Source organism: Geospiza fortis, unplaced genomic scaffold, assembly GCF_000277835.1.
Source record: "Geospiza fortis unplaced genomic scaffold, GeoFor_1.0 scaffold13, whole genome shotgun sequence".
In the NCBI taxonomy this organism is placed as follows: Eukaryota; Metazoa; Chordata; class Aves; order Passeriformes; family Thraupidae; genus Geospiza; species Geospiza fortis.
The window spans coordinates 3,005,087-3,019,680 of NW_005054384.1; the positions used below are offsets into that span (position 1 = coordinate 3,005,087).

At 39.1% G+C, this 14,594-nt stretch overlaps 1 protein-coding gene across 15 annotated transcripts in view; it reads left to right on the top strand.

The window, feature by feature from the left end:
* The window catches only part of PLEKHA5 (pleckstrin homology domain containing A5), a 154,036-nt gene that overhangs the window by 92,538 nt on the left and 46,904 nt on the right, over nt 1–14,594 (top strand). For 14 of the 15 annotated variants that reach the window (XM_031060545.1, XM_031060546.1, XM_031060542.1 and 11 more), the window contains exons 4-7: nt 1,083–1,187; nt 5,233–5,305; nt 9,276–9,376; nt 10,695–10,810. In XM_031060545.1, coding sequence (XP_030916405.1) covers nt 1,083–1,187; nt 5,233–5,305; nt 9,276–9,376; nt 10,695–10,810 — 395 coding nt within the window. Of the gene's footprint in view, nt 1–1,082; nt 1,188–5,232; nt 5,306–9,275; nt 9,377–10,211; nt 10,319–10,651; nt 10,811–14,594 lie in introns of those variants that run through there. The other variant, XM_031060541.1, reaches the window with a different exon arrangement.

Here is a 14,594-nt window from a genome sequence, read left to right on the forward strand (position 1 = left end):
CATAGAGAAACCCCACACCTCATTTGCAACAAAGCCTGAGTGGTTGTCAAGCTTTCCTCCTTTAGGAATTTTGCATAACCTCATGATTAGTCCCAGTAGCAGAGAGAGGGAAGCTGAAACTCAGGATTATCATATTGTCTCAATCCAAATGGGGGATTTGAAATGCAGCTTTAAAAACTCACTTGAACTTGATTTCTTCTGCACAGGAGAGTACTTTGCTGTATCTCATGGTGTCTGAATTCTTACAGGATTTAAAACACAAGTAAATGTTCAGCTCCTTTAGTTGCAGAGCAAACTTTCTAAACGTAGGCTGAGAAGAATGAAGTGTGAATTGGCAAAGCACTGCAGGTTTCTTTGTGCCTTTTCCAATTTCTTGTGTTTATTCAAGTAGAAGGATTTAGAAGAAATCTGAAATGCTTTATTTTTCCTGCTTCCCTTAATCATAGGGGAGGATCATTGCAAAATTGTGAAAAGTATAAGCAACAGCTGATATGAGCTCTTGAAGTTCCATGTAAAGGTTTCTAGGTAGACTTAAGTGCATGCAAGTAAAATAATATTCAAACCAACCAGGAGATCACAGAACAAAGAAGGAGTACAAAAAAATTAATTTATTTTAGGAAAGGGGGAATTATATCTTGTTGGAATCTGAACAAGTTTTCATGTGTTAGTTCAGTGTTGGAAGCAAGAAAGAGTGGGATTTGTTGCCCAGGTGATGTAGTTTTTCAAAATTAATAATAGTTCTGTGAGTTTCTTTTCCTACAGCTCAGTAGGCATTCTACCTATCTTAGAAGAAAGTCAGATATTTGTAATTTGGGTTTTTTCTTGTTTGAAAAAATCCCAAAACATCTTTTGGTACTTGTCTTGGGATTTATCTTTATATTCTCTGCAGAAGAAAGGAAAGAAATGCTGAAACCAGCAGAACCATTGTAGTAATTACTTATCTAAAAAAAGAATAGAGTTTGTGTTCTGCAGTTCCCTAGAGGAGCACATACAAGATAAAGATCTTAGCGAAAAGAAAAGCATTTTGATTTTTGTACAGTTATTGATGTCATGGTTTCTATAACATGTTCAATTCAATTTAGACATCACGATCTTCAAAGAAGGTTCATAATTTTGGGAAGAGATCCAACTCCATAAAGAGAAATCCTAATGCACCAGTTGTCAGAAGAGGCTGGCTCTACAAACAGGTACTCAGGCCCTCCTCACCCCCTTCTTTTTTTTCTCCTCTACTGTGTGGTACAATAGACAACCACTTCTAAAAAAATACAATGATAGCAATAGCAGAATGAAGCTATAAACTGGGGTCTTCAACTCATTAACTCCTTACTGGATATCAGTCTGATACAAATAAGGACATGAGACAAGTAAAGAACATTGGTAGATTATATATATAATGATTCTCTCTAAAACATCTGAGCAGATGTTGGTAGCAAATAGCTGATTTAATTTCAGGTATATAGAGATGGATCAAAAGGTGTATGACCCAGAATATTGGGGATTTTAAGTGTCTTTTGTTAGACTATGTATCTTTTTTTTTTCTCTAAAAGTAATATTTTCAATTAAAAATAGTAGGTGGAGCCATTTCTTCACATATTTCACATAGGTATGTCTATTTCCTTAATTCAAAGATAATCATGTTAAAACCAAAGATTATTTTAGGTTTTCTCATGGAGTGTGAATTAATTTGAAGTATGTGCTCTTTAATATTTGGACAGTGTTCTCTCCTGCTGTAAATTTGCTCTTCTGGTTAATATTACAAATCTGTTTTTAAAATCCACCAAGAAACCCTTGAGAACTCATTAATTTAAACTCTGCTGAGACAAATGTGTGTATGTAATTTTGATCTACATTGTCATTTACTGTGCCTACTCAGATAGACTGGAATGACCTGCATAGATTTCTGAGTGCTGGTGATGAGTCAGTTTTTAAAAACTGCTCAGATAATAAGATCTAGAAGTGTCTGTTTAGTGGAAGATTTCCCCAGGCTTAGACATTCCTGTGGCCTTTACTCTGAGAGCAAAGAGAATTCTGAGATGTGATTGCTGAGAGTGAAAAATTCTCACAAAGGTGATTTTGTTGCTGTTTTTTGGGGCACAGAATCACACAGTTGTCTTGGTTGGAAGGGACCTTGTGATAATCCAACACAATTGGCCAGGCTCAGCTAGAGCAGGGTCGTAGAATCATGGAGAATCATGGGCAGGGTCATAGAATCATGGAAAGTCATGGGCAAGGTCATTGAATCATGGAATGTCATGGGCTGGGCCATAGAATCATGGAATGTCATGGGAGGGACCTGTCAGGATCATGAAGCCCAACTCCTGGCCCTGCACAGGACACCTCCAGAATGACACCATGTGCTTGAGTGTCTTGGGCAGGACTTTGTCCAGCTGGACTTTGAATCTCCTCACAGATGAAGACTGCACCACAACCTCTCTCCCAACTTGTGACAGTATTTGACCATAAAAAGTTTTACTTCTGCTGAGGTAGAATTTCATGCTTCTTAATTTGTGCCCACTGTTTCTTTTCTTGCCCTTGGCAGAAGTTTGGCTCCACATTCTTTACAGTCTCTCACCAGATGTTTATACTGATAGGATGCCTGCTAAGGTGCTCTCTCCCCAGCTGAGCAGTCCCAGCTCTCTCACCCTGTCTCCATGTGAAGATGCTCCAGTCTCTCAGCCATCTCCATGGCCCTGTGCTGGGTTCCCTGCAGTATGTTCACGTTCCTCCTGCACCAGTGAGCCCAGAGCAGGAGCAGCACTGCAGCCAGACCTCTGTGATGCTGAGCAGAGAGGAAAGATGTCCTGGCAGCACTGCTGATGCAGTCTGGCATGCTGCTGCCCTCCTTTGCTACAAGGTGCATTCCTGGCTCCTGTTAGTGCAGGGGCTTGTTCCTCTCCAGAGCATTTCCCTCTGTTGAACTCCAAGAGATCGTTCTCTGCCCAATTCCCCAGCCTGTCCAGTCCCTCTGGATGACAGCACAACAATCTGGAATATGAGGCACTCCTCATAACTGTAACTCTGTGCAGACTGGCTCAGGGTGAGCTCAGTGTGCAGCTCATTAATGAAGTTGTTAAATTGTCTTGGCCATGGTGTCAACCCCTGGGGCACACCACGAGGCACTGGCCACCCACTCCCTGGGGCTGGTGCTTCAACCAGCCTTAATCCACATCAGGGCTGGAGATGGTTTATGTGGGAAACAATGTAAATGCTATGATGTTTGATTGGTGTTTGTAGGAAAAGGTGCTGCTGTGTACTTCCATGTTGGAATAGTTACCGAGAGCCAATTTAGTCAATTTTATCAACAGAGATGATCTTCAGAAATGTACAGTGAAAGCTTGTGCACGTTTCTTTCTGATAGTAAAATAACATTTATGTAATCACAGAGAGTGGCAATTTTTGTTAAATTCAGGGTGTGCTGTCTCAGTATGTGTAGTGATCCTCTTCTGTAATTTTTAAATCCAGAGCCAACTCTTTTTTTGTAAGATATTTACAGGGAACATACTTTTTCTGAATAATGTTTCCTAGCTGATGCTTGGTTTATCCTTTCTTTTTCGTTCAACTCATTTTCCCCAGCCCAAAAAGAGCAGAGCTTGAAATACAAGGCTAAAAATTATCCTGACTTTTCTTGGGCTGGGGAACTACCCCAAAAACAAACCCACCCCACAGTTTTCCATTAGAGACTCCCTCTTCTTCATTGTCACAAAACCTATTTACTACGAGAATATTGCTAATTCACACATACTTTTCTTCTTGGAACAGATTAACATATTTATTAAATCTGATTCCGTCAGGATGTGTGTGCTGCAGTGCTCTGGCTTATTTACACTGCAGCAGTGGTGGCAGTCTTTCATTCTGAGTTGTGTGGTGTAAATTGGTTTTAAGCATAAAAGAAAATTAAATTGCTGTAGGAATGAACTTTATTTGGGAAAGAAATTAGCTCTAGATATATGAGTGGTAATGGAAGACAAAGTTCAGCAGAGTTCCTTCAGAAAACAAAGGAGGATGTACCTGAAGTGTTACCTTGCTCTTTAAGAGAAAAAAGCTTTTTATTGTTTTTTTAATTAGTTAAACTCTGGATTGTAATCTCTGTCATGCCTGGAGAAAAGGAGGCTCAGAGAGGGCCTCTCTACTCTCTACAGCTGCCAAAGAGGAGGTTGTAGTGAGGTGGAGGCTGGTCTCTTCTCCTAGGTGACAAGTGACAAGACAAAAGGAAATAGCCTCAAGTTTTAGGTTGGATTGGGAAAAAATTCTTCACCAGAGGGGTTGTCAAGCATTGGAACTGGCTGCCCAGGGAAGTAGTCAGGTCGCCAACCCTGAAGGTGTAACTAGATATGTTAATGTGGCACTTGGTGACATGGTTTAGTGGTGGACTTGGCAGTGCTGGGTCACAGCTGGACTTGAGGAGCTAAACAGCCTTTTCCAACCCCAACAATTCCACGATTCCCTCTTCACCTCAGGATTCCTGGGTCACAGCCTTTGTTTGCAGTGACAGCTCAGGATGAGAATTCAAATACTTAAAACAGCCAAGAAATTGAGCTGGCAGCACACGCAGCACAGTTGTGTGTCGAGTTTTTATCGTCTTTTTGCCACGGTCGGGATTAACTCGCAAGATGGTATTTCTTGTTGGGACTCAGATGTTTGTTAGTTCTTATCTCTGTCACAGTCTCACAGACCCTGAGTTCTACAGCACTTCACTCTAACAAACTAAAAATGGAGCCCCATCTCTCTCTCTACAAAGCCTTTTAAGGATAAGCTGTCCAATTAAGAAATGACACCTAAATTATTTTTACTTTTAACCCAATAACCAACCACCCATGCCCACAATGGGGACTTTTTTATCCAATTACACAAAGCCACCTAAACCCATGGAGAAAAAGGGGAAGAAGAAGCAACAACCTCCACCCTAAAACCTCTATCTTGCTTTATATATATTACTATATTCTAAAACCTAAACCTTAGTACTTACTCTAAAACCTGTGATATTATACACTTCTGTTCAAACTCCACACTCACAATCGCAGTTCTGTCATTCAATTTTAGAAGCTTCTTCATGGCCTCAGGTCAGATGCAGTGTTCTCTTGGGGGTCAGTGCCTGCCAGCACAGAAAGTGTGAAATTGTCAGGAGCCATGGTTCCAGCAGTTGGTTCCAGGTTCTGCAGTGCCTGGTTTGTGCTGGGAGCCAGAGCTGTCCCCAGTGTGTGTTTTCTCACCTGGCCCCTGTGATTCCTGCAGGACAGCACTGGGATGAAGCTGTGGAAGAAGCGCTGGTTTGTGCTCTCGGATCTGTGTCTCTTCTACTACAGAGGTGAGTTCAGCTCCTGAGAGCTTCCTTTGCTAATTTTGCTGGGAGCAGATAAATTTTGACACAGCAGTCAAATGTAAGAAATAAGTGTGCTTAACTTAGTGGATTAAAATAGTTGTATAGCTGTCAATATCCAGGCGTGCTACTCTTATCTTCTTTTTCTTTCTTAATTACCAGTTTCACATAATTGCTTCCTGCCTGCCAGGCTGTGCTCAAAGGGCAAGCCCATTCACAGCCACCTCTGTTACTAAATTCTGGGTTGTAGTTTTTCTCCCAGCTTCTGTTGCTAGAAACTAAATATGTCAGGTTAAATCTGATTTTTATGTGAGTTAAGTAGCTGAAATGGGGATAGAGAAGGGATATAGTGCAGGGAAGCTGAAACTGCTTTCAGAATGATAAAGAGGATATATATGCCTTTGGGAACTCTAATCAGTGTTCATGAATACTTATAAAATGGAACATTGTCCAATTCCATATGAGTAGAAGTCTCTGCTGTATTTTGCAACAAAAGATTTTGTTAGTAACCTCATGTAGCTAGATCAGACTTCTTTTACATGGAAAAATTAGCTGCTTCTCATTCTAGTCTGGAGTTAACATGGGTTAGTGATCCCTTCAGCGCTGCAGATCATGAACTGTTGTGTTCCTCCAGAAACAAATAGAACTTGGGCACAGGGAAACATGGACAATCCTGAAATAAAGTGTACATTTTAGTTTAAAGGAGGTTGAGAGTGAGGAGGATTGTAGAGCATGGCAAAATAGAGGAATGTAAACAGGGCCACCTGCAGCCTTAACTGAGGGTGAAGGGGATCAAATGGTTCCAGTCTGAGATGAAACTTTGGAATTGGTAGGACTGGTGCTGATGCTGAAAGCAGAGACTGGTGAATTTCAAATGGTGTTCTCTCAAAGTGCAGCATGGATCCAGTCAAAGACAAATCAGGTCTGAAACACAAGCTCTGTTTGCAACTGGTTTAGTTAACAAATTCTGAATTATTCAAATATGATCATTAGGCTTTGTTTCTCTACACCAAGTGGTACGCATAGTTGGATAAACCCCTGCTGAGTCAAAAAATCAGACTGAAATTCCAGTTGTGGAGGCATCAACTGACTGATACAGATACTCTGTGGTTACCTAGGTGGTCGTTACATACTCTGTGCTTTTTACAGGTTTATTTTAAACACCTCTTCAGGCTCCTTCTTCAGAAAGTTGTTAAAAAAGTGCTACATTATAGCTGCCTTAAGAACACATTAAATTGAATTTAAGCACTGCATAGGAAGTTTGTCAAAATAAAACAAAAAAGCAATAAGCAAAACCAATAACAAATAAATCTAAACAGCTCTATAATATTTTTCTTTTCTACATGGCCCAACATTCTGAAATACAAGCAGAATAATCTAACTTGTTTTTGTAATAAATGCAGCTTTTAGCTATCACTCACTAGAAAGTAGTTAAAACTGTAAAACTGGAATTAAATGTGTGTAGTGGTAGTCCAAAATGTATTAGAAGTGGCTGATAAAATATAAAAAGCTTTTACTCTAAATCCTTTTATGTTTCTGTTAATTCTCAAGTAGTGAAAAAATAGGAAAGGGATGGTCATGCACGTGCTCCCAGATCAAACCACAGACCTGTTTGTGGTTGTGCAGTTGTGGTTGTTGGATTTCTTTGGTTTTGTTAGTAAATCTTACTAAACTTCCAGAATTGTGTTACAATGTTAGCAGCTGAAATCTAATTTATAGATCAAAAGAAAAATCGTGTCATAGTATTTTCTTACAGCTTAGAGAATATTCTTTCTGTTCCCTTGAGGCATGAAGGACCATCCACTTTCATATTGGAAGGTTGTTGTTGTTGGCACAAATAAAAGTTCTTAGGACTGGACAGAAGATCTGCTGCTTTTCTTGTGTACTTTCATACACAGCACACAAGTAAAGATAATATGGAGCAGTGGGATGTGCAGATAAAAGCAAACGTGATGGGGAACAGATTTATAAAATATGGAGCTGGAATGTGGCAGTATGTCTTTAACAAAGACTGAAGTGCTCCAGACATGCAGCTGTTCAGTGGAACAAAAATGCTGAGTGCTGTTATGTGGCTCTAGTGGGGGGTTTACTCAGTCATCAGTCAAAATATGATCTAAGAAAACAGAACTTTTTCCCCGGACAGAAGTCCAAATGAAGTAAACCCCAATATTTGCCCAGTATGTATTTGGGGACAGAGCACATTTTTGTGTGTGACTAAAAAAATATTTGAAGGGAAGGTGGGACGGTTTCAGTCATATTTAAAGGTGTTGCTGAGTTCCTGGAAGTCAATCCACTCCATTTTTTTCTGCCTTACCATAGGGATGAATTTATGCTCAGCTCTGCAATTAAACAACGATCCCAAAAAGCACAGTTTTTACATCTGATTTGTCATGGGATACTAAAGTGGCTGGACACAACCTTCCCCATAGAAATAGCTTAAATGAAGGTTTGGCTTTTCAAAATCTAGGAGTAAATGAGAACCTGGAAAAGATTTTTAAGTCCATACATAAGCAATAGTCCTGGCGTGCTGTTTAAGTGTATTTTAATTGTAATTGTTAATTTTTAATTGAAATTTCACCATGCCTGTTTTCATCTTAATTTCATAGATTTATTGTGGGCGCTATCTTCAACTAAGAGAAGTTTTATGGGGGACAGTCTCTAAGATAGTGATTGTGAATAGAAGTTCTGTTCATGAAATACAATTAAGACAGACTTTATGAATTGCATCCAATTATTCCTTTATTAAAGTATAATTGGATTTAAAAGCTGGTTGTGGCTTTCAATTAAAATGTCATTTTTTATTATGATCTGTTGATGTAAAATTTTATGTAAAACAAGGCTCTGGGAAAAGGGTATTTGTTTTGGGAAAGAGCTTTTTTTTTACAAATTATCTGAAATGTGTGCATTCTTACAAATGGAACATAATTGAGTGTAAACTCTTTGTGGGAATTATAATGATAATTCATAATTAAATATTATAATGGGGATTATGTAGCATTATATGCCTGAGATCAGAAGAAGAATGTGCACATTTTCTCTGAAATGCCAGCAGTCACAAGCAGTGTTTTTAACCACTTGTGCTGTCAGAGGTATGAGCAGGCAGTAGATGTGTGCTGTTCTGTCTTGGGGTCTCTGTGGTTGAGATGACCCCGAGGTGTCAGAAAGTCTCTTTTTCCCAGCCCAGCAATCGAAGAAGGAGTCAGGGTTCCTCAGCTCTGGTTCTCAAGGTTTTTTATTTTCTCTTATCTATTCCATTCTTTCTCTCACCTGCTGAGATCTGTCCAGCAGATCGGGTTGTGGCACACTGACCACCCTCAGGGCAGTGTTAGATTTTTATACTAAGAACTACGTGTACTTTATTTACAATAATTTTCCAATACCTATCACCTATGTTAGACAGTCTGTCTCTACTCTAAATCAATCCAAAAGTGCCACCATCACAGCAGAAGATGGAGAAGAAGAAAGAGGAAGAACAAGGCACGCCTAAATCCCTCCATCTTGGCTTCTGAACCCCTTTTCTAAAAACCCCAAAATTCTACTTTTCCACCTTGTGGCAAACTATCATTCTACTTAAACTCTCGTGGCTTGTAAATCTTCACACAAAGTTGATAATTGTTTCCATGGGTTAAAATCAGAGGCACAGGTGTCTCTGGCTTTGTGCCAAGGTCTCTGAGCTCCTTGCCGGGGGCTCGAGCCATCCAGGGCAGCCAGAGGAATGTCCTGGGTTCTGACAATTCTGGTTCTTTGTCACTGAATCAGGGGCTTGACAGCTGTCTGCTCTTCAAGGTTAGTCTCGATTTCTGGTTCTTAATGCATTCTCCTCTGTGCTAAAGTTCCTGCTCGTGCTCCTGTGTGTCTGAAGGAGTTTCATGAAGTGTCAGTATGCAATATTTTGTGTCCAAGGAACACAATGCTGTGTGTCCAAGGGCCATTTCCTAATGCCAGTGTGTATCCCCAGATGAGAAGGAGGAAGGAATCCTGGGGAGCATACTTCTGCCCAGTTTCCAGATATCTATGCTGTCTGCTGAGGACCACATCAACCGCAAATTCGCCTTCAAGGTGAGGGGAGCAGCTTTGCCATCTGATTTGTATCTGAAAGCACAAGAGCCTGGTCACAAAAGCTCATTTTACTGAGTTGTTAATAGTAAATTAGTAAATAATACATAGTAAATAGTAAATAATACATTTGCACCCTGGTTAGTTTCTTTAGTTCTAGATCTATATTATATAATCACATTCTTCGTTCTCTGTAAGAAATGCCCGGGTGACTTATACAGACAGGTGTATAAAAGTTTCTTTTATTAGAATTTGAATGGTTTTTAATAAACTAAAGTATATTAATAATAAATAAAAATGGCCATAAACCCTTTTTGGTTGTTAAGCATTTCCCTGTCCTAGCAGGGAGAAGGTGTCATCACTCACAAAAATTCTTTTTCCTCTTAAAATCTGCTCTTGAAATTGCCCTCTCTTTTGCATTTGAAGATTTCTCAGAACAGATGTGTGGAAGTTCCTTTTATTAGCATTTGAATTGATTGACAAACAGCTTCTGAGACTGATTTCTACATAATAGAGTAGCAAAAGTTTCAAGTGCTTAGCCTGATGTAAATATAGACAGAATTACTAGAATGGGGAAATGGATGGATATCACTTACTAGCAGTACTTTCTTTTTTTTTTCTTTTTAGTTCATGGGTCTTAAATCCTGTGTGGTGAATTATAATTTAGAATTATGAACCAGCATCTGCAGCTGAATTTGTCCCACTAATGGAAGTTCATTCGTTATTTAATACAAAGTATCTTTGCACATAAATAAAAGAACTTATTATCACTTAAATCACAATATTACATGAATCACTCTTAGCAGTGTTTCGTGACAATCTTAAATCATGATATGAATTACTTTACTAAGCATTTTGTCCTGACTTTTTTTTTTACTGTTGTTTTATGAGCTCCTTTTGGCACTTTGTTTGGTCTCCTAACCAAGACATCATTTATTTACTATGGTAAGTACAAATTAAAACTTACTCTATCATTCAGACTGCTAAATTCTTTGCTAAAATCTTATTTATAAGAATTATATTCATCTACATTAATGAATGCTCAATATCATTTTTAGTAGATTGAAGACATTTAAGGGCTTTTTGTTTCATGTATTAATGAAGAAGCAGCTATGATTGAAAATTACAGGCAGTTACTTTGAAAAGATGAATGCAGTGACCAAGAAACACTAGTGTTCCTTCTGATTTTTTTTCTGAGCATATTCTTTGAAGAAATCTTCTTAGATAAAGCATTAGAGTGAATATGCAGTAACAATATTTGCCTCTCTTCTTTTGCAGAATCTTACATTTTTATTGCAATGACCATGTCATTTCCAATCAGGCAGCTCATCCAAACATGAGGACCTATTATTTCTGCACAGATACAGGGAAGGAAATGGAGTTGTGGATGAAAGCCATGATAGATGCAGCACTTGTGCAAACAGAGCCTGTTAAAAGGTAGTGTGGATTGACAAAACAGTGGGATAGTGTTGTTTCTCTTGCTTAGTTTGATTTGTTTAATGAAAGACTAAAATAGAATGTAAATTGGCTGAAGTGATTTCTCCTTATATTGAAGACTCCTTACTAACTGGACAATGTTGGATAAAATCTTGAAGTAGCAAAAATAATCTAAGTTCAGTTCTGAATATTGGTTGTCAGGAGCTAGAAGAAAAAAAATTAACTATCCCTCTAGCCAGTGGCATCAGAAGAAGTGCAGTGACAAATTCTGTGTGCAGGCATGTTTGACTTCCCTGCCCTCCTGACTGAATAGCAACAGCAGCTCAACTGGTGGCTGCCTTGGGCTTAAAGCTGTCACAGTCCTCAAATTCACAGCTGGAGTTTCTGGCTAAATTAACCACTTGTACCTGTGGGCAACCTGTGGGGAGCCATTCTTGTTCATCATTAAGCTGTCACCAAATTTATGCTTACCTGATCTGGAGCCTCACCCTCCTGTGCCCGTGTGTTGACAGTGAAAAGCAAATTACAGCCAGAAGCTTTGTGCTCTCGGAGACTGAGCCCTGTCTGCTGCTGTCTGTCCAGTGAGAGTCATTTGCTCTCAGAATGTGGTCCCTAGGGTCAGCTCCCTGGCATCTGTAATAGAAACCTCATCAATTGAAAGTTTAAAAGCTCCTCGTTATTGACAGCACAGAAGTTATTGCTGATGGCTGCTGTCACTTGATCTGTTCTCCACTCCCTTAGTTCCTGCTACCCTGGAGCTAAATAAAGTCAGCAATGCTGAGGAACTCTGAGTTTAAAAAAGTCATAGAAAAAACTCATGGACACAGGTACCAGAGAAGTTTAGTAGTAATAAACTTTATCTGAAAAATCAGGTTTGTATTGCAGATACAATGGTAATTTACATATGGAGAAACTATCAAGCTAAATCAAACCCACTTCACTTCAACCAAAAATCACATATCAATTGTATAAACACTTTGTAGAGGAAAAAACTGAAGGGGGTCATTCTCTCTTTTTCTGAACTGCTGAAATGACCTTCATTTGATATTTGCAATACTGTGAATATCTGCCGATATCACAGGCAGACAGGCTTGCCAGCAGCCAAACAGTTGTCAGAAAAGCAACTTATATAACACCAGCTTGTTGTTTTGATTCAGGCAAGAAACCTCAGAATGAAACAGAAGTAGATGTGACCTCTTTGAGAACTTTGTTGGTAGCCTTGAAAGAATTACTTCAGAGAAAATGGATTGCAAGACCAAGTCTCAAAGAAGTTAAAAATCTGTTAGCTATGACAAGGAAGAAAACCCTTAAGACATCTGTTTTCTAAGCAATCCATCTTTTGGCTGTTTTTTAAGTTCTTAAAATGAAACATAGCAGGATATGATCTTATGTAGAAGAAATACCGTTTCTTCCCTGTAAAAGTCTGTTAAGTATTAAGTGTCTTATTACCTCATCTCTAAGTAACCTGAAGTTTGGCATAGATGGAGCTTAAGCATAAATGGTTTTGGTTCAATCAGATTTGGCAGTGCTTTTGTTACTGTGTTCTGTTTCTTTAGAAGTTCTGACATTGCACTGAATACAGTTTTCTAACAGACTGGATACTTGCAGTACAATAAATGAGTAATTAAGAACTTGCTTCCTTAAATATTCATGTAAACTGATGTTGGGCCACTTCTAATTGCCTGTTCATATAAAATGCCCAATGATAATTGAGGAGCTTTTTACAGTATAATTCTTTAAACCTAGAAATCAAGACACTTCACTACTTAGGGTACTCTGGAAATCAAATCCAGCTGTCTGTTAAACCAAATCTTTAAATAATTTTAACATATTTTTTGTGTTAGTTTTTCTGGAGATATGACTTCCTTGGAGGGGATAAAGAGAAAAGGAATATTTAAAACATTAAGTTGGTGGGAGGGAAGGGGTGTTGCCAAGTTTTTTATAAACTACTCTTATTTTCCACACATAGTTAGCCACAAAGGAGATACTGAAGTGAGAAAGTAAAAATGTACCCATTTCTTTTAGAGCTGGTCTTTATTAGCAGCAGAAATGTTCCCTTCTGATCTTTAGCTGCAGGGAAGGACAAACAGTGTTTGGCCCTATTGACTTAGTTGTAATTACTCCTTTCTAAACAGTTTTGATTTTACCTAGATAGTAGATTCAAGTTTAATAATGTACTGAGAGGCCTATTAAAATAATTAAACCAAGCACTTTAGTCAGTGAGGAGCTGCTGAAGCTTATGACTCAAAATATGATCTCAAACCCCCCTCTGGATGCTTGCCTGTGTTTGTGGATGGTAGTGTCCACCAACACAGTGATTTACCGTTTTACCCTAAGTGCTGATTCTCTGCTCTCCCAGGTTTGAGTGCCATTTTTCTGTCCTTTCACTGTCACCTTGTGTGCTGCAGCCTTTGTTTCTTCTCAGTGATGCAGCATGTACTAAGAAAAGATTGCTTTTTTTCCCTCCTGGGGTAGTTACTTTCCCTGAACAGCATAAGCCAGGCTGCCAAAAAAGCACTTGTTAGCATAGAGACATCCACAGTGGGGGCTGACTGACGTCAGTGTGCTTGGAAAAAATGGCTTTTCCTTTTCAAATGCCTCTGCCTAGCTTTGTTAAATCACAGCCCTCCTGTCCATCTGGTCATTAATCACATGCTCCCCCCGCTCCAACCCTTTCAGAATTGTTTCTTTATATAAATCAGCATAAAATAGTACTTCTCCTGTACTGCATATTGTACATATGATTCCATTTTGGTTGCAGAAATATATAAATTGCATTCAGCATATGCTGAAAGACCCATGTTCAATGCTCATTCTCTTCCTCTATCCCTATCCCATCCTCAAAAACAGCCTGCCAGCTTTGTTGAATATGTCTTTGAGAGCTAGCTATAAATATGGAGCCAAATATACATATGGATTTGTGTTCCTTACATTTGTTTCTGATAATTTTTTCCCATATGGATCCTTCAGTGTGAAAAGAGATCCCTTGCTCTCTCAGAGTTGGCTGGTTTGGTTCCACCAAGTTGAGAGAGCCCAGCAGGCTGTTTGAATGTCAGTCCTGCAGCCTCTACACCATCCCAAGGAGTGTAAAATGTAAATGTTTGGCTCTGTATAACCATAGTAATGAGGGATACAGCATGAGGCTGCATGGGAAAACAATTCTGTGAGTTTGGGAGTTGCTGGTTTTTAATTAAAACGCAGTGGAAAGTATGAGAGTGTGAATTGAACACAGTGCTGAGGCTTGACTTTGCCACATATGTGATGAGTGTCCTAGAGATGCCACTCTCCCTCTCCACCATGGATTTTCCACCTTTTGCTTTGCTCTAAAGCCATCTGAGAAAGATTTGTTATAAATTTTTAAGTTTTTTCAAGTTTTTTGTTATGTAATGGGGTAGGTGGTGCTATTGAGACACACTGCAAATATTAATGCCCACAATCAGGATTATTTGCAAGGTAATCTTTATATCCATTTGTAAACTCCAGAGTGCTGCCTGAAAGCTGAAATCTTAACACCCTTTTTTTACTTGATAATTGTGGGAAATGGAGTTTTTAATTCACATTCCTGTTGGGAAGATCCTTTGGTTTCTGGTAGAACACTGGCTAGTGCAGTTTTGAGGTAGGAGTGAGGAGGGGATCCTTTTCTTTTCCATCCCCTTGAGAAGGAACCTAGGCACAAATGTTTGGTCTTGGGAGTGATTTAAGATCTTGGGGGTAAAAATAAATGGTTTTTTTCACAATGTGGTAAGCAGTAATGCTTACAGCTGTGTGTGTAGTCAGTCTTCTT